Source organism: Podarcis raffonei, chromosome 4 (assembly GCF_027172205.1).
Source record: "Podarcis raffonei isolate rPodRaf1 chromosome 4, rPodRaf1.pri, whole genome shotgun sequence".
Classification (NCBI taxonomy): domain Eukaryota; kingdom Metazoa; phylum Chordata; class Lepidosauria; order Squamata; family Lacertidae; genus Podarcis; species Podarcis raffonei.
The window spans coordinates 99,351,457-99,371,443 of NC_070605.1; the positions used below are offsets into that span (position 1 = coordinate 99,351,457).

Sequence of the window (19,987 nt, forward strand, 5' to 3'; positions counted from 1 at the left end):
TTCTCTCTTAAGGCATTACATGCCGTAAATTTTATACCGGTGGTCCATAACTGTTCCCAGTCAGCAAACATAATGTCATGACCAATGTCCTGTGCCCATTTAATCATAGCTGATTTAACCGTTTCATCCTGTGTATTCCATTTCAGCAGCAAGTTATACATTCTAGACAGATTCTTGGTATTGGGTTCTAACAATTCTGTTTCTAACTTTGACTTTTCCACCTGAAAGCCAATTTTCCTGTCCTGTTTAAATACTTCATTTATCTGGTAATAATGAAGCCAATCTCTTACTTTAGACTTCAGTTTCTCATAACTCTGTAGTTTCACATTTCCTCCTTCTTGTTCTATAATTTCCCAATATTTTGGCCATTTAGATTCCATATTAAGTTTTTTGACTTCCTTAGCCTCCATTGGTGATAGCCACCTAGGGGTTTTATTTTCCAGCAGATCTTTATAACGAATCCAAACATTGTATAATGCTTTCCTAACAATATGGTTTTTGAAACCTTTGTGTGTTTTTACCTTGTCATACCATATATATGCGTGCCAACCAAACCTATTATTGAACCCTTCTAAGTCCAAAATGTCTGTGTTCTCAAGAAGTAGCCAATCTTTCAGCCAGCAGAAAGCTGCTGCTTCATAGTACAGTCTTAAGTCCGGCAGGGCAAACCCCCCTCTTTCTTTTGCATCAGTTAGTATCTTAAATTTTATTCTGGGCTTTTTGCCCTGCCAGACAAATCGGGATATATCTTTTTGCCACCTCTTGAAACAATCCATTTTGTCCACAATCTGCAATGTTTGAAACAAAAACAGCATTCTTGGCAAAACATTCATCTTAATAACAGCAATTCGGCCTAACAAGGAAAGTTTCAAATTTGACCATATTTCTAAATCTTTCTTAATTTCTATCCAACATTTCTCATAGTTATCTTTAAATAGGTTCACATTCTTAGTTGTTAAATTGACCCCTAGATATTTCACCTTATTTGCTACCATTAATCCAGTTTCACTCTGAAACTTCTCTCTTTCCTCCACTGTTAAGTTCTTTCCCAGTACCTTTGTTTTTTGTTTATTTAACTTAAAACCTGCCACTCGACCAAAAGCTTGTATTATCTCCAAAACTTTTTTCGTACTAGTGTCTGGCTCTTGCAAAGTTAAAACTAAATCATCTGCAAACGCTTTCAGCTTGTATTGTTTAACTCCGACCTGAATCCCCTTTACCAGCTGGTCCCCTCTAATCATATTTAATAAAACCTCCAGAACTGTTATAAAAAGTAGTGGGGATATTGGGCACCCCTGTCGTGTCCCTTTTTCAATAGCAATTTCTTCAGTAACCACATTGTTTACAATCAGTTTTGCTTTTTGTTCAGAATAAATTGCACCTATACCATTCTCAAAACCTTGGCCTACCCCCATTCCTTTGAGATTCTTTTTCATAAAACTCCAAGAAATATTGTCAAAGGCTTTCTCAGCGTCCACAAATATTAATACTGCCTTAGTGTTAATATTGTTCTCAAGTAACTCCATAATGTCTATTATATTTCTCACATTATCAGATAAATGTCTTCCCGGGAGAAAGCCAGCCTGGTCTTTATGAATCTCACCCACCAAAACCCTCTTCAATCTTTTTGCCAAAATGTCTGCAAAAATTTTGTAATCCACATTAAGCAATGATATAGGGCGGTAGTTCTTGATCTGATTCTTTTCAGTCTCCGATTTTGGTATAAGTGTAATATATGCTTCTTTCCACGATTCAGGTGCCTTCTTCCCCTCTAAAATTTCATTGCAGACTTCCTTAAGTGGTTGAATCAGCCAATCTTTCAAAACTTTGTAATATCTGGAAGTCAGACCATCTGGTCCTGGAGATTTTCCCAGTTTCATATTTTGAATGGCTCCCTCTATTTCTTGCTCAGTTATTTTCTGGTTTAAAATCACTTTACTTTGGTCAGATATTTTTTGTAATCCATATTTTTTAAGAAATTCTTCCATCTCTTTTTCCTCCACCGGCCCTTGTGCATAAAGTTTCCTGAAATAACTCTGAAAGCAGTTTCTAATCTCATTTGGCCTAAAAATGTTCTTTCCTTCAACCTCTAAGCTTGTAACCATATTCAACTTTTGTCTCTTCTTCAGTTGCCATGCCAGAAGTTTCCCACATTTATCTGCCGATTCAAATGTCTTTTGTCTCATTTGGTTTATTTTCCATTCTATCTCCTGGTTCATCAATTCCATATACTGTCTCTGGTAAAACTTTATTTCTCTTAAGATTTCATGAGACTTTGGCTTTGATCTCAATTTCTTTTCACCTTCTTTTATTTTTTTCAAAATCTTATCTTTCTTTTCATTCTGCCTCTTCTTTTTTAAGGTATTCTGCTGTATCAAGAATCCTCTCATAACGGCTTTACTTGCGTCCCAAATTATTCTTTTCTCCACCTCTGTTTTCAGATTTATCTCAAAATAGTCCTTGATAGTTTTCTGGGCCTTTCTGTACACCTCTTCATCTCTAAATAGGGAGTCATTCATCCTCCATCTGAAGGAACCAGCTGTTGTTATATTCATTTCCATCTTTACGGCGTTATGGTCGGAGCAAGTCTTTGGGCAGATTTCCACTTTCTTTATCTTAGGTGCCATTCCACTAGTTACCCAAATTTGGTCGATTCTGGTCCAGGTCATTTTTGCTTCGGAGAAAAAAGTTCCCTCTCTCTCCAGAGGGTTTCTTGTTCTCCAAATATCAATCAAGTCCATATTATCTGTCATTTCAAAAAAAAGTCTTAGGTAGTCTCCCATCCTTAGAGACCACCTGTCTTAGTGCTTTGTCCATATTTGTAGAGACCACTCCATTCATATCTCCCATCATGATTATATTGTAGTCCAAATAGTCCATTAATGTCTCATGTAGTTTCTTGAAGAACTCTGACTTCCCTTCATTCGGAGCATAGATCCCAATTAACAATAATTTTTCTCCTTGGACTTGTATTTCAATTGCCAAATATCTTCCTTGTTCATCTTTAAACATCAACTTAGGGGCCAATTTTTCCTTAGCATAAATCACCACTCCTCTTTTTTTCACTTTATCTGATGAAATAAATTCCTGTCCCAGTCTTTTATTAACAAGTAATTTTCTATGTATTCTAGTCACGTGGGTTTCTTGCAAACAAATCAAATCCAATTGTTCTTTCTTTAAAATATGAAAAACCTCACGTCTTTTTCTGAGGAGGTTCAAACCGTTACAATTCCAGCTTAAAAATTGCAAAGCCATATTGTTGTTTACTTAGTTGCTCCTCCAACTGCCCCTAGCAGTTGTTCTTCCTTTGTTGGGGTCTGAAGTCCAAATGTCAAGTTCGATATATCCGCTAAGTCCTTTGCCTCAGTAGTCAGGTCCACCACTCCCTTCACAAGGTCCTCTTGATTTTTTTCCAAAAACTGTTCTTTATCTTGCACTGTTTTTATTTTAATTTTTTCCCCTTTGTAGTTAAAAGACAAGCCTTGTGGGTACTCCCATCTGTATATTATGTTATTCTTCATCAACAAAGTGGACAAGTCCTTATAGTAAGTTCTCACTTCCAAGATATATTTAGGAATATCCTTGTAGATCTGCACAAAGGAATCTTCAATCTCCAGAGATCTTTGATATTGTAAATTTAGTATTTTATCTCTCTCCTCCTTAGATCTCAAAGTTATCAGGCAGTCCCTTGGCTTCTTTTTATTTTGTCTTCTGCCCAGTCTGAAAGCCGTAACTATCTTAAATTCCTCCTCTTTCAAATTCACTTGCCAGAAATCCGAAAATTCTTTTGTGAGGAACTCTGCCAAATTGTCCTGCTCACTTTCTGGAACGGCTCTCAATCTCAAATTCCTCTCCTTTCTCTGAAGATCTATTAAGGACAGGGCCGCCTCATGCTCCTCCAGCTTTTTACAAACAGGTTCTAACTTTACTTGCATGGATTCAGCTATGATTTTTGCCTCCTCAGCAGTCTTACAGATTACAACATTTTCTTCAATTAATTTATTTATAGTCTCTGTATTAGATGCAACACTTTTAGTATTCAAATCAAGCTTCTCTGATAGTTCTGTTAATTGTTTAGAATTTTCTGTACCTTGCTTGGTCAAAGCCTCTAATGATTCATTAATTTTTAATAGTGCTTGTGTCACTGTATCCATCCCTCTTTCCTGCCCTTCTACACCTGCAAGGGCTAAGCCTGAAATGGAACCTCTTCTCCTTTGTGCAATTTTTGTTTTTGCTCTTGTTTTTATCTCATCCTCTTGGCCTCTCATGTCCCAAGGTCGTTCCCACAGGAATTGTTTCGTGAATGTTTCTTAAATAGTATAGAAATGCTTTAAAATAAATAGCTAAATTTGGATGAAGTTGCTGAAAACAGCACAGTGCATTATTAACCCACTTCACCCCTAACTATATATATACATTTAATTAATAATAATAATAACTAGCATATCTGCAGGGCCTGTGGGCGCCAGAGGGTTTTGTGTGGTTTATACTGTAAATGGATAATTTTTAAATGAATAACTGGATTGTTGGTTTGCTTTTTGGTCTCCAGAGAAACATACATAGAACAAGAACAAGGAGAAAATGCTAATGACCGTAATGACAGAGCCATCAGAATAGCAGTGAAATGGTATAATGAGCATCTAAAGGGATTGCAGGACGAAGATAGGATAAGAGTTATCTTGCTCACCAATGACAGAAAAAATAAAGAGAAAGCTTTGGAAGAGGGAATTACTGCTTATACATGTAAGTCCAGGCATTGATGAAAAGCCATACAGTTCTGCTATAAGAAAAGGAGCCTTGTGGTAAAATGTGCTGGTTGAAAACCTAGAATGGACTTATTCTGGAGGAAAGATGTCAGAAAACAGATTTCTCCTGGACTGTGCTCCAGCACACAAGATCAGTGGGCTTGGGAGTACTTCATTATTCAGATTTTTTTCAGCCTGCCCACTGGTAGTTCTTCTTCTGTGAGTTTCTCAGTAAATGATTTCCTCTGCAAAATGCACTCCTAGCTAGCCCTGTCATTTTCACTTCTCATCTCAGAAAGGCAGAAGCAGACTTTTGCAACCACCTTGCTCAGTGTGTCCTCCCAACGCTGGTTGAAGGGAGCTGGGGATAAAAATTATGGGGGAAAGTGTTCCTTGTTATTAATGGAATGTTTGATATAATAGTGGGGCAGTATTTAATTTCCAAAAGGAAGGAATGTGCAGGAACTCAGATTTTTGGTAAAACAGTTGTGGTTGGGGCAGAACAGACAGTACTTAGTGGAAAGATTATTTGCATGCTTAGGAGCATTTCTACTGTATTCCATTCAGTTAGTAGAAATGATTCTTGCTAACAAACCCAGACATAATTTGTGGAGCCCACATGTCAGTCTCACCATCCAAACTGAAGATTTGCTGCTGTAGAAAACAATATTATGCACCAGTTTAATATTTAATAGTTTTGTAAATTAGTATTTCTTGTCCTGTGATTATTGTTGCATAAATGTATTTTTATTTTATTGGTAGGTGAAGAGTACATAAAGAGCTTGATAGCCAATCCTGAACTTGTGGATCGACTTGCTTGCATAAATGATGAAGCGGTATGTTTCACTCTTCTGAGTAGATGTCTCTGGAACAAGAAAGATTTCTAGTACAACTTTAGTATTGTAAAAAATATATCATTGAGTCTTGTTTTCTTCTCAAGTTTATTCGAGAAATGGGGAATAGAATGTGGGACTCCATCATTCTTTGCGCTGTTCAGCAGTGGTCTCCATTTTTCTTTGGTGTTCCTGTGATGTGGCAAGAAGCATAAGAGAGGATTGGAAAGATTGCAAACTAAGGATAGATTGGCAAAGAACCACTTCCAAACTCATGGCAACAACAAAACTATAGTTGCACCATAAATATCATCTTGCCCATGAAGATCTAGCCCTAAAATCATCAGCTTAGGCGAATCGCTCATACTTGGTATTTGAGGGGGCTGGGAAGGGCAGCTTCATTCTATGGAAACAAGTTGAGGGTCAGGGATTTGGTGAAACATCCAGCTGGTTCAGATGTAGTGTTAGGTGCACGAGTTGTGACAAGCCTTTGGCTCACGTACTCTCCTGTCCTTTCACATGTAAGAGGAAGAGATTGAAAACTTCCACTTTCAGTTTTAAAATACAGTGGACGCTTGGGTTGCGAACGTGATCCGTGCAGGATGCACGTTCGCAACCCGCAGCGTTCACAACCCGCGTCTGCGCATGTGCGGGTTGCAATTCGGCGCTTATGCGCAGAGCGCAATTTAGGTATGACTGTAACCCAAATTCGCCTGATATCAGGGAATTCTGTATGTTTAGCTCTGTAAAATCAAACCATTTTTTATTATTGTTTTATGGAGAAGTTCAATGGTTTAAAAACCTGACGAAGATGCTTCTTGTAACCTACTCTTAGTGCATGGAGTAACACTAAACCATGGTTTAGATTATGTCCAAAGCAGCCTACTGACTCTTAACTGTTTCTTGTATCTGCATCTGGCTCTTACAGAACGAAATAGAAAATGGAAGGATCATTTTCTCTGAGCATCTTCCACTCAGCAAACTGCAGCAGGGTATCAAGTCTGGTCTTTACCTTCAAGGAACCTTCAGAGCTAACAGAGATAATTACCTTGAAGCTACAGTTTGGGTTCACGGTGATGGGGATGAGAGAGAGGTTTGTTTGATGCACGATTGCCCGTGAAATCCTTCATTGGGAAAAGGTGCAATTGTTTTATATATGAATACTCTTTCGATTTTTTGCATAATTTAAATGACGGTGGGTTGATAGGGTGAGGTAAGGGATCATTTTTAAACTCTTGTGAATTTACCTGTCAGCTGCAATTGGAGAACTGTCTAGTAGACACTGATTCACACTAAAATCAGCGGGGCTTCAGAATAAGTGCATTCAGGCTCATGCTGAAATGCTACATCAAAACTGTTTAAGTTTTAGATTTCCCACTTCTGGTTTGCAAGGCAATCAGCGGGTCGTACCGACATTTTTCTATTGAAGCTTAACCATGGTTGAAGCTCAACCATGGCTTCACTGTACATTTGGGATCTTAATCCTAAATGAGCTTTGTTCACTTAATTCTGGTTAATTGTTAAATTTGCACTGAGCCACTGAAGAAAGCTGGGAGATGTAACTCTGACTGTAGTGGCCAGTAGCAATTAGCAGACATTGCCCTCTCACTTCAGCCCTTTTCTGGAACTCATCCAGTCCCTCTCTTGAGAGGCAATACTCCCAAGGCACATGGATAACCAAGTTTACAGCTGGGAATCCCTCTACTATTTTATGGGATAATACGTGATTTCATAAGGCGACTATTATAATTGAAACTGAATGTTTGCTTGATGCTTACAGGTATTAATACAAGGGCTTAGAAATTTAAATCGTGCAGTGCATGAAGACATCGTAGCTGTGGAGCTGTTATCAAAAGATGCCTGGGTTGCACCATCCTCTGTGGTCTTGCTTGATGAGGCGGGTCAGGATGAAGAGGATGATGTGGAAAAAGAAGAACAGAAGGAAAACAGTGTATGACATGAACATGCCAGGTTTCTCTATTCTTCCGCACTTGGCTCTTCTTATTATTGCAATGAAGTCTGACTGTTTTCATCAGTGTGTACATCTTAATTGAGTTGGCAGTCAGTTATTAGGATGCATGTGTCCTGTGACTCCATGCATGCATTGGGGAAAAAGGTGCAAAAGTTATCATTCTCAGAATTCCATCTTAAATTTTCAAAAGCAGCATTCCAGCTAGAAAAATTGGGGCTGCCGTACGTCCGGAAATCAAACTGAAAATGTTGTCCAGGCGGATTTTTGCTTAATTGGCAAATGTAGGGTTGCGATATTCCCAAAAGTGAAAATCAGCCAAAGTTGTTGACCACCCCCACTCCACTTTTGGGAATATGGCAACCCTAGAAGAATAGTCTTGAAAATGTGGGCAGTGCTTGATGAAATCTTCAAATTTAGCTGGAGTTTCAGAAGATTTTTCTGAGGCCAAGGGGTGGGGCCTCTGCATACACGGTGGGGTAGTGATAACTTTTGAAGTGTCCCCCCTTCATGGTGCCCCCCCCATAGCCACATCTCCATGGAGTGTCCAAAAATGACAAGCCAACATACAAAAACAAAAGAAGGTGTATGCGTGCACACACACACACACACACACACACACAAGTATACAACTCTCTATTCCTTGACCAGAAGCTATTTCCTTCCTTGATTCAAACTCAGAGCAAGAAATAAAAGTGATCCATACAAGAACATGTCTGGAAACTGAGCGTACAGATTGAATGGGAGAATGCCCCTGCTCAGAAAAAAAGTCTTAAGAGTTCCCCTTCTCTGAGTTTCCTCTTCCCTTCCCCACAGGATAATTCATAGAACTCCCTAGGACTGGTAGGTGCTGAGTTAATGAGAAAAAAATGAGAGTACTTTTGGATATTTTATTTATTTCCATAGTTTTTTAGTTGCAGAATACAGTTTTTCATGGTATAGATTTTGGTCTAGATTAGTGCAGAATGTTATTTTATTCTTCTTCTGCTAGTCTTGGAAAGGCAGAAGGAGCTCCATGAGCTGCAAAAGCTCATGGGAAATCTTAAACTTCTTTTGACGTCTTAAATTTCCATCCACACACTTTCAAGGGATCTCTGTGGCTATAAATGCTAGAAACTTGCCTTTTATTTTATTGTAATTTGTTTTCCTGATTGAAATGCAAGTTATCAGAATACTTAATAAGTGAACAAAACCAAATCCTGTACTTGTGTAGAATTACACAAGCCAGCCTAGCTCGTAAATGAATCATTACAGTATTCTACTCAGAATGCTTTAGGGGAAGTTTATGTCAAAGAGTAGTTCAAATGATGTCATAATGTGGGGTGTGACCTGGAACATTCTTACCACTAAAGCATGGCAGGTTGGGGAACCTGGTTGTTTATATAATTGCAGTTTATATTTATTATATACGTTTTTAAACCTAGCTGAAGACCTCTGGGAACAAGAGTATGCTGCGCCCGACCGGCAGAGTTGTGGGCATCATAAAAAGAAACTGGAGGCCTTTTTGTGGCATGCTTTCTAAGTCCCAAATAAAAGAGGTAAGAGCAACGCTTGCGGAATACTTTCTTCACTACTTGAATTCCCTAATTTCAGTAAAAGCCATTCCCCCTGCTTCCTAACAGGCAAGACGACATTTATTTACACCAGCTGATCGCAGATTCCCTCGAATCCGAATAGAAACAAGGCAGGCTTCAACACTTGAAGGGCAAAGAATTATCGTTGCTATTGATGGCTGGCCTAGGACCTCGAGATATCCTAATGTAAGTCTGAAAGGAAACTAATTGCCTCTGAAGATTTAACCAATCAACCTGATAATCAAACTGTTACAAAAGGAAGATACAAGAGGTTAACTTGAACTACTTTTGTTGTATATACTGGTAGGCAAAGTGTGGCCTGAAAGGCATTTATCATAACTTATCATCCTGTTTCGGGACGCGGGTGGCGCTGTGGGTTAAACCACAGAGCCTATGACTTGCCAATCAGAAGGTCAGCGGTTCGAATCCCCGCGACGGGGTGAGCTCCTGTTGCTCGGTCCCTGCTCTTGCCAACCTAGCAGTTCGAAAGCACGTCAGAGTGCAAGTAGATAAATAGGTACTGCTCCGGCGGGAAGGTAAACGGTGTTTCCGTGCGCTGCTCTGGTTCACCAGAAACGGCTTAGTCATGCTGTACGCCGGCTCCCTCGGCCAATAAAGCGAGATGAGCGCTGCAACCCCAGAGTTGGCCACGACTGGACCTAATGGTCAGGGGTCCCTTTACCCTTTACCTATCATCCTGTTTACAAAATTATTTAAGCCTTGTGACTGTGGTCACCAAGTCTGTGATGGAACCTGTTTTTGCTCATATCCTGATTCAGAAACACAGAAGCTGATATACTTAAATAAGTGCCCGATCCGATGTATGCCTACTTGGGAATAATTCTTACTGAATGTAGTGAGAATTTCACATCCCAAGTAAGTTCCACATAGGATTGCTACCTACAATAATATTTATTTTTAATTGTCTTTAATATTAATATTTTTTTCAAAACGGCATTGTTTCATAATATTAATGAAGACGTGTATTGGTTTAGGGTCATTTTGTAAAGAATTTAGGAACAGCTGGAGATAAAGAGACTGAGACTGAAGTCCTGTTGCTTGAACATGATGTTCCCCACCAAGCTTTCTCCCAGGCGGTTCTTAGCTTCCTGCCCAAGATGCCCTGGAGCATTACTGACCAGGTACAGTAAGCACTGATAACGTTCAGAGGTACTAACTGGTTAACATCACCATAGGTTTGCAATGCAGTTTATGCTGCAGCGGGAACAATGATTAATAATGGAAATAGAAAAGTGATTATTCAGATTCACTTCCATAATAATGAGGGATTTTAAACTCTTGGGTTTTTTTAAAACCTCTGCCTCCCTGCAAACATTGATTCTACTCATTTCACTTTAATTGTCTCAAGCTGACAGAAATTAGCCGCTAAGTTTCTCCAAGGTGATTGAAACCTCATCAAAGTCAATTTCAGACTGTTTCGTTTATGAAATTAAAATGAACTGTATGTGCAGAGTATCCTTAACTATGGATATCAATTGTCCACAGCTTTCCCACAAATTTATTGCAAAGCAATTGTCATTTCAGGAGGCAATTCTCCCTTTTAAAACAGTTTCTTTAAACTGTTAATCTTCCAAGTAGCATTGGATTGCATTGCACCTTTCTGATTCAATTTTGCATCATTTTTATTAGAAATTGTATTTATTTGTACTCTTCATAGTAAGATGGCATATTTCCTACTCTCTCTTGCATTGAATGGCCTTTCATCTTCAGGTTTTTTTTTAAAAGTATGCTCTTCTCTTTCTAGTCACATCCTGTATACCTGCTTGCTTAAGTTTTTGCTTCTGAAAAACTGAATGTGGCTTATGTATGCCAAAATAAGTTCATGGTCTTTTGTGCTGCAAGCTTCCATGCTGTTTTTGCTGCATCACAAAAGGGTTCATTCCAAGGTTACTCATCTCAATTACCAAGTTTTATAATTAAGCAGTTTCTTCAGTATGGTGAACTTTTTTTTCATAATTATTATAACAGTCTGCAGTAGTTATAAAATGTTTGTTGGAAAACAAAATTTCAGGATATGAAGTTGAGAGAGGACTTGAGGCATTTGTGTGTATGCAGCGTGGATCCCCCTGGCTGTACTGATATTGACGATGCATTGCACTGTAGAAAGCTGGAAAATGGAAATCTTGAGGTAAGTCAAATGTCAGGTGAAGGCTGACATGCATTTTCGCCTGTATATCTAAGTCATCCTTTAGGTCTTGAACATATTGTTTTCTGCATGTGAGGGTGGGAGAATAAAAGAACCCAAAGCAAGAGGAAAAGGCTTATTGCTCTATAAGAAGCAGTTACACAAACAGTTTTTTTCCATTATAAATCTATTTATTATGCTCAGGTTTGTGGATTGCATTCAGGTATGCTTTCATTCTGTTCTATGAACTATGAGCACTCTTCAGCTGCAGTACTACAGCCAGTTACACACATAGTGTATTTGAAGGCAGGCTTGTGTGAATACATGTAGGGATGCTGCTGTGGCTTAATATATATTCACTGGGCTTGTGCCCAGTGTGTTTCAGTTCCTGGTTTTCTAGTTCCACACTTAAATTGTTCTATGCACAATTAAAGTATATTTACTTCTGAGTAGATAATGCATAGGCTTATACTGTTTGACTTATAAGGGCACGGGTGGCGCTGTGGTCTAAACCACTGAGCCTCTTGGGCTTGCCGATCGGAAGGTTGGCCATTCGAATCACCGCGATAGGGTCAGCTCCCGTTGCTCTGTCCCAGCTCCTGCCAAATTAGCAGTTTGAAAGCACACCAATGCAAGTAGATAAATAGGTACCGCTGGGGCAGGAAGGTAAATGGTGTTGCCATGCACTCTGGCTTCCATCATGGTGTTCCATTGTGCCAAAATGGTTTAGTCATGCTGGCCACATGACCTGGAAAGCTGTCCGTGAACAAACGCCGGCTCCCTCGGCCTGAAGCGAGATGAATGCCACACCCCATAGTCGCCTTTGACTGGACTTAACCATCCAGGGGTCCTTTACCTTTACCTTTTTTACTGTATGATTTCATCTGAAGTATGTGCCGCTGCACTGTTACTGACAAGTTTAGCAACAAAACATCTCTCTAATGACTTCAAGAAACATGGAAAGTTAGAAGTAAAGGGTTATATGCAGCAGAGCTATTTACGTTTCTGATTGATGGCTTGAGGTAGTGAGAAGTTTCATAAAATACCTACTTTTGAAAATTCTGAATAACCTGTTTATTTACTAGGTTGGTGTACACATAGCAGATGTCAGCCATTTTATTCGTCCGGGAAATGCCCTGGACCAGGAATCTGCAAAAAGGGGCACAACTGTGTATCTGTGTGAAAAGGTATATTTTCCTGTTTGTATTTATTTACCTTCGGGTGGCATTTTAATTCCCTATATTGGTTTCTTCCAGACATGAAATGCATTATATTTCTGAAGCTAACCAATCATACTATTGAATAACAGTTTCCCAGTAAAGGAATTAACCAAAAATCACCAGTTGCTGGGATCCCAAGGGTAGAGAACTGACCAAAACACAACCTTGGTTGAGTCGAAATTGTGTGAAAAGCATTGTCTATTGTACTTTCATCACGATAAGAATTTCCTTTTGACTGGATTTTAACCTGACCTTGGGTGATCCTTTTTGCCTACAGAAGCTCATTTCAAAGTCTATTTTTTCAGGCTTTGATGTCATTCAGAAGCGCCATTCAGAGCACAGGGCAAGAGAGGGCTTTTTTGAGAGGAGCTTCCAATGGCTTCTTCATAACCTCCTCTCGTTCTCTCTTGCCCTGCACTTTGAAAGGGGCTTTGAAGGCACCATACCCAGGGCTTGGTTGAAAAATAGGAACTGTAATGTGAGAAAGGTAGCGTTTGATTATCAACATATCCTTGATCAAATTAACAACATGAGTACAGTTCTATAGATGTACACTATGTGAATATATATATATATATATTGGTCATAAATAACCATAGTCATCTTTTTGTGTGTTTTTGCAGAGGATTGATATGGTTCCAGAGCTGCTCAGTTCAAACTTGTGTTCGTTGAGATCCAATGTTGACAGGTAATTGTGTGGATACAGTTTTTAGATATTTAAGAATAACTTCTCTTCTGTAAACAGAAAACAATTCTGTTTGCAGAACGGGTTTTTCCACGTCTCTGTTCTCACTGTGATGTCCTGCACTCTCCAAGGATCCATTTCACGAGGGTTGTGGGATCCTCCTAAACTGGATGGCATGGGGTGCCAGGGTTGGGGGGAGTGTTTCATGGAAACTGCAGAGGAGGGAGCAGGCTTCCCTGAGCAGAAGTGTCGTCTTCTCAGACAAGAGCACCCTAGGATCAAGGACAGCTGCAAGTAAATTTTCCTGTTTCATCAGCAACTTCTTACTCCTTTCCTAGGCTTGCATTTTCCTGTATATGGGAAATGAATCACAATGCTGAAATCTTGAAAACTAGATTTACAAAAAGTGTAATTAATTCCAAGGTAAGGTTCACATTTATTTGGAATATTTAACAACACATGCTGATTTGTGTCATTTTGAACTCCTGCTTTATATTGGGGCATTGAATATGTTTACACATAAGACACTAAAAATGGGTGAGTTCCAAGTTTATTTACCTGATATATATACTGTCCAGTCCAGATAATGTGAGTGGCTGAAATCACGTTGGTTGTTTCTTCAGCAATAGATCTGGACAAAGCTAAATCATACTTAGAGTAGACTTAAATGGATTTAAGTTCACTGATTTCAGTGGTTCTACTTGAGTGTGACTTAACATTGGATGTTACTTACAATCTAAACTACATTTTGCTATGTTTGGCACCCTGAAAAATATTCTTTATTTACTTATTTGTATATTGAAATGTGTATGTTACTTTTACATCCAGAGGTGGTGAACAAAAAGGCAATGAAAATACAGTTACGATTCAGTAAAGGAAATATAAATGAGCTTGATACATGCCACAAAAAGACAAGAGTAGCAGACAAGATGGATCAAAATCAACAGCAAAGCCTGTTGTCTATGCATTCAGAGTTAGTGCTGTAAAAGCAGTGAAGGTTGCCCAGTTCAAACTTGCATCAGAAATTGATTTTTGAATTCTGTCACATTGAGATGGGGTTCTCTTAGGAATCGTCACTGATGCCCTTATATTGATTGTGTCTCTTTTATTATATATTTCTGTCCAAAGGCTTCCCTTACATATGCTGAGGCACAAATGAAAATAGATTCTTCCAGCCTGAATGATGACATTACTTCTAGTCTGCGTGGACTAAATAAACTAGCCAAAATTCTTAAGAAGCGTCGGATAGATAACGGGTAAGTAGTTCTTACTGCAGGTCTTCTTCTGCACAGCTTTTCATTCATGTGGCATCACTATGACCCAAGACAGCCACTTAGCATTTGCTAGAGTGGATCTTCCAGTTGCCTGCCCTAAAGAAAACAGTAGCAGATAAGATAGCACAGTAGTTTTCATAGTTTTCATACTGCCCTGAAATTCCACAGAAACATGTGTTTCTCAATAACAAGATCAAGTTTATTTGAAAGACTGGTTAACCATGACCACCATGACACCCTGCAACTTGCAGCAGTCCCAAATGTGAGTGCTTGGTGCATTTATAAAGCCAATTTCAGATGGGCCTCAGGGTTCCCATCTTCCTGCAACCCCGAGCTGTGGCATAGCCTGTTGGTTGGACCCATGCTAGTGCCAGGAACTCCTTGCATGCTGAATAAAGATGACCAAGAAACAAAAGAAGTTTGGCATGAGAGGAGGTGGGAAAGAATGCCTCCCTTCTCTGAGGGGAAAGGGACAGAGAAGGTGTTGAAGGAAATTAGAAAGTGAAGTGAAAGATGAATGATAACAACAACAATTCGGTGTGGTATCCAGTGCTGTCATTCCACTTGCCAGCTGGCCCCTAAAAGGTAAAGGTAAAGGGACCCCTGACCATTAGCTCCAGTCGTGCCCGACTCTGGGGTTGCGGCGCTCATCTCGCTTTAATGGCCGAGGGAGCTGGCGTACAGCTTCCAGGTCATGTGGCCAGCATGACTAAGCCACTTCTGGCGAACCAGAGCAGCGCACGGAAATGCCGTTTACCTTCCCGCTGTGGCGGTACCTATTTATCTAGTTGCACTTTGATGTGCTTTCGAACTGCTAGGTTGGCAGGAGCAGGGACCGAGCAACGGGAGCTCACCCCATCGCAGGGATTCAAACCGCCGACCTTCTGATTGGCAAGTCCTAGGCTCTGTGGTTTAACCCACAGCGCCACCCGTGTCCCTAGCTGGCCCCTACACCCCTTCAAAATCTGCAGAGGGTTGGGGGACCCTCTGGATAAGATTTTTGAGGAGTGCAAGGAGAGGAGAGGAAGGGGACATCCCATTGACTAATACGGAGATGCTGGAACACAAAACATCCAGGACAAATGGCTGAATTTAGCATGAAGAAAAGTGAGCTCTGGGACTCCTTGCCACAAGGAGAATGTTGCAATGAATATAGCAATTTCCAAAGATGGATTAAATATCAGTAGAAAATTGTAATTATTGCCATCATTTTCTACCGGTACCTACAAATACTTGTTTGTATGATGTATAAACTCTGTAAAATATTTACTATTCTCACATCTATTGTTTTCTAGGGCTTTAACTCTCTCTTCACCTGAAGTCCGTTTCCACATGGATAGTGAAACCCACGATCCTATTGATTTACAGACAAAGGAGCTCAAGTATGTTTTATCTCCTGTTTTCACTGCAGTCCAATTATTTGTTCACAAGTGGAAGTACGACATGCACAGTGCAGCTCTCCATACCAGAGGCCACTTCAAAATATCAAAGCAGTCGACAGTATATGTTGCATACCATCAAGATAAATAACAGAATATGGACTGCTTATGAATATATTATGTACACTTCTGTTTAGAACATTCAGAAAAAGGGTTGTTCTGTGGAAAAGTCGGGACGGTTGGAAAATTGTGAACATGGGCTTAATGATAATGTTATTATTTTTGTTTACTTACAGAGAACCATTAGTGTGTGTGGCACTTTACAATATAACCAAGCAATAAATCTAAATTTTATAAGCTATATAGTCTGCAACTTCTAAATGTGCACATGTAATTTTGGCTACACAAGCAATGTGCTGAACAGAGCTGGTAGCTGAGCCTGTCCACTAGAACAAACACACTCCAGAGTGCATCAAAACTCACATTAGGTCACAGGGACAGGGAACAGTGTCTAAAGGGCATTTGTGTATCGTGTATAAAATATGCAAGAGTGAATTCTTTGTGCTTCCCCAGAACAAACATATCAAATTTTAACTATCGCTTTCCATGATGGCATCTCTTCTTATAAGTGTAATATTTCCTGTTGACAGAGAAACCAACTCCATGGTTGAAGAGTTCATGTTGCTTGCTAACATCTCTGTGGCACAAAAGATCTATGATGAATTCTCAGAGCATGCCTTGCTAAGAAAGCATCCTGCTCCACCTCCATCAAATTATGACATCCTTGTGAAGGCTGCAAAGTCTAAGGCAAGTTATCAATGCTTGGAATTGAATGGATAAAGGATCAAGTTCTTAACCGATAGGTATATTTTTCTTTCAGATTTTAACTGGGATCAAAATACTTCACATGGCATTGTATTCAGCGTAGTGCTAAGGAAATTGTTCCATTGGCACACACATTTCTACTTTCCCTTCCCTTCCCCACAAACTGTTCTTGTGGTTCTCCTGCTCCTCCAGAGCAGATCTGAGGAGGTCATGGAGAGAGGGGAGGTCTCACCGTATATCCGGGCTTTTTTTTACGAGACTTTGCAAAAAACAACAACTTTTATGTCTGGACTTTCACTATTTGAAATACGGCAATTTCAATGAGTTATTTAAAGGTGGCCCATGCTGATTCACACATGTACTAGGGCAACTTTGCAGACCCAAGACCCACCTCACATGCATTTGGGAACCCACTTAATTGTTTCACTGCATGGTAGTGCTGCTGTCTTATAAGGGGTAAGGGGTTCTGACCCTCTTATTGAAGATCATTGTACTCTGGCTTTTCAAACCAGAAAGTGTTTGTGCACCTCAATCCCAGGGCCACTCATAAATATCCAGCCCATGGGTCAGTCTTGACCCACCAAAGTTACCCATTTGGCCCATTAGACCAAATTTGGGGGCAAGCCACCGCTAACCCACTCTACACCTGAAGTCATTCAGATAAAGGTGGGGCTTCTCCAAAGCCCACTTGCGCAACTTCCAAAGCACTCAAAAACAGTTGTCTGGAACCTTTGAAGTAATGTGCAAAACAAGTAAGAAGGATTTCCGCCCCCTCTCCACATTGGCAGCAAATCTGCTGACATCGTTTGTGACATCAGGTGATTGATAGATGGGCAGCCCCGCCCACCTGTCAATTTTGGCTTGGGAGAAAAATCCTGATAAAGATCTGGCTCACAGAGTGGAAAACCGTTCCCTGTCTGGTCTAGAATTTGGAGGTAGTAAAAGGAGTTTGCTCCCTGTGTGCACAATACAGTGCTTTGTATACTTGTGTAGGCCTCAGAGTCCTTGTCCTTTTGACATCTAAATTAAGTTCATGAGCACTTGATTTGTGTACAACAAAAGGATATGGCTTGGCCATCTCTTATTTCCTTTACCTTGGCTTTGAACCCCTGTTGAGGGCAGCCATATTGATTCTTAAGTTTGTGAGTTGAACAGATGCTATTGTGGTTTATTTTTCATCTTGCATGTAGTCCTTGCCCTGAGGAGCTCAGGGTGTCATATGTCAGTTCCTTGGCCTGCATCAGCAAATGTGTTCAATAATGCATATTTAAACCATGGCAAAGTGTTGCGAAATATTGAAAGTGACTCCCCCCCCCCACTTCTTTTTTCTATAGGGTTTGGACATCAAAACTGACTCGGCAAAAGCCCTGGCTGATTCTCTTGACAGTGCAGAATCACCTTCTTTTCCTTACCTGAACACTCTGTTACGTATCTTGGCTACTCGCTGCATGATGCAAGCAGTTTACTTTTGCTCTGGAATGGACACCGATTTTCGTCACTACGGCTTAGCGTCTCCTATTTATACACATTTTACTTCACCTATCAGAAGGTACTCTCCATGAAATTTTGAAAGGGAAAAAATGTGTGTGTTGCAGCCTGTTAAAAATATAGTTCGACAATTGCTGCATTCTACCAAATCACCCTAGGATAAATTACTTTCAATGTTGCTTTTGTTATTTCAAATACAAATATTTCAAAGTTTTATTACAAATCGTGCAAATATGGCAAACTTGCCTACTGTCTTCTTCCTTTCTATGCATACTTTGGGACTGTCTTGCAGAATTTTGAACTGTTTACGCTTATTGATTTTGTGCAGGAACTAGTTGATAAAGCATAGACTAAATCTTGGCGAGGGAATCTTGATTGATGCAAAGTCCTTAAGAGCCTTTGAGCCTCCAGGGCTTATTGAATGCTGAGTATATCAGCTGAGGGGGAGCAGAAGGAAGGAAGAATGGAGAGGAAAGAGGGGGGGTTGTCCTACTCAGTTCCCATACCCTTTAAATTTATATTGAGTACGCATTTCTACAATACTGATAGCAGTAGGATGAAAACATAGGGAAACGCCGTCCAAATGTCTGGACGACTGTTGCATGAAGCATTTGCAATACAAGCAGAAATATCACAAGATGTATTAGGATGAAAAGAGCTTCATTGGTTCCGTACTGCCTGTGTCATTTATACATGCACACGAACGCCTACCCCATCAGACTTCAGGAAAAGACGCATGTTACTGTCTAATTCACATTCAGCCTCCAGCCACATAGGACTAGATCATGCAGAAACAGTCCCACCCCATAGCTGTAACTGCTTTCAAGGGGGACCTGTGTGAACACACAAAGGACAACCCCAGAATGTAGTTTATAAAAAGGCTAGACTTTCCTCAACAGTCTTTTAGGAGAACAGGCCAGAAACCTTTGAAGTCCTACTTCATATACTGAAACAACATGGCATGTTTTATTGGAGAAATAGATGTAAGCAAGTTCTTCGAATCTGAATCTGCTTTGGTATTTTTACCTTTGGATTTTAACCTTCCACAAAATACAGAATTCAAATGTGCCATGTACTTTAAACGTGAACTATCAGATTTTTGCCATGAGGTTAAGAAAGTGCTCCTCCTTGCACTAAATGGAGAGTTTTTGGGGAGAAATGAATCTGGAAGTAAGATTTGAGTTGAGTGGACATGTTTCACGATCTATTTCCAGGGGAAACTTATGAATAGGAAGAGGGAAAATACTCCCTCCTCTTTTCACACTTCAGTACAGTGGTACCTCGGGTTAAGTACTTAATTCTTTCCGGAGGTCCGTTCTTAACCTGAAACTGTTCTTAACCTGAAGCACCACTTTAGCTAATGGGGCCTCCTGCTGCCGCCGCGCCGCCGAAGCACGATTTGTGTTCTTATCCTGAAGCAAAGTTCTTAACCTGAAGCACTATTTCTGGGTTAGCGGAGTGTGTAACCTGAAACATATGTAACCTGAAGTGTATGTAACCCGAGGTACCACTGTATCTCCCCCCGCCCTCAAATAAAACAATATAGTACTCAGGTTTGGGATTGCCAGCTGGTCCCAAACCTCAGCATATTGCATAACAGAGGAAGATTTCAGGATAGCGAGAAAGGAAAAAGTCCTCTCCACCAGCCCTACCATGAGCCTTGAACAGGGTTTCTTTTCCAGGCTAGCTTAAGCCCTGAAGAGAGACACTCCTGCGAGGAGCAACTGATACTCTTCATTGCTTATAGTTTACAAGTGAACTACTGCATAAGATGCGAGCTGCAAAACCTGAACGTTTAACAAGGGTTTCTGTGCACCTGAAACCAACGGCGGTTAGCTCTTGCTTGTTG

General features: G+C 40.1%; 1 protein-coding gene across 1 annotated transcript in view; it reads left to right on the top strand.

The window, feature by feature from the left end:
- The window catches only part of DIS3 (DIS3 homolog, exosome endoribonuclease and 3'-5' exoribonuclease), a 28,390-nt gene that overhangs the window by 4,044 nt on the left and 4,359 nt on the right, over nt 1-19,987 (top strand). Inside the window, exons 3-17 of the mRNA XM_053384673.1 lie at nt 4,550-4,743; nt 5,508-5,581; nt 6,507-6,671; nt 7,359-7,529; nt 8,972-9,085; nt 9,170-9,307; nt 10,117-10,263; nt 11,154-11,270; nt 12,353-12,454; nt 13,111-13,175; nt 13,511-13,595; nt 14,301-14,428; nt 15,742-15,828; nt 16,476-16,632; nt 17,985-18,199. Coding sequence (XP_053240648.1) covers nt 4,550-4,743; nt 5,508-5,581; nt 6,507-6,671; nt 7,359-7,529; nt 8,972-9,085; nt 9,170-9,307; nt 10,117-10,263; nt 11,154-11,270; nt 12,353-12,454; nt 13,111-13,175; nt 13,511-13,595; nt 14,301-14,428; nt 15,742-15,828; nt 16,476-16,632; nt 17,985-18,199 — 1,959 coding nt within the window. The remainder of the gene's footprint in view (nt 1-4,549; nt 4,744-5,507; nt 5,582-6,506; nt 6,672-7,358; nt 7,530-8,971; nt 9,086-9,169; nt 9,308-10,116; nt 10,264-11,153; nt 11,271-12,352; nt 12,455-13,110; nt 13,176-13,510; nt 13,596-14,300; nt 14,429-15,741; nt 15,829-16,475; nt 16,633-17,984; nt 18,200-19,987) is intronic.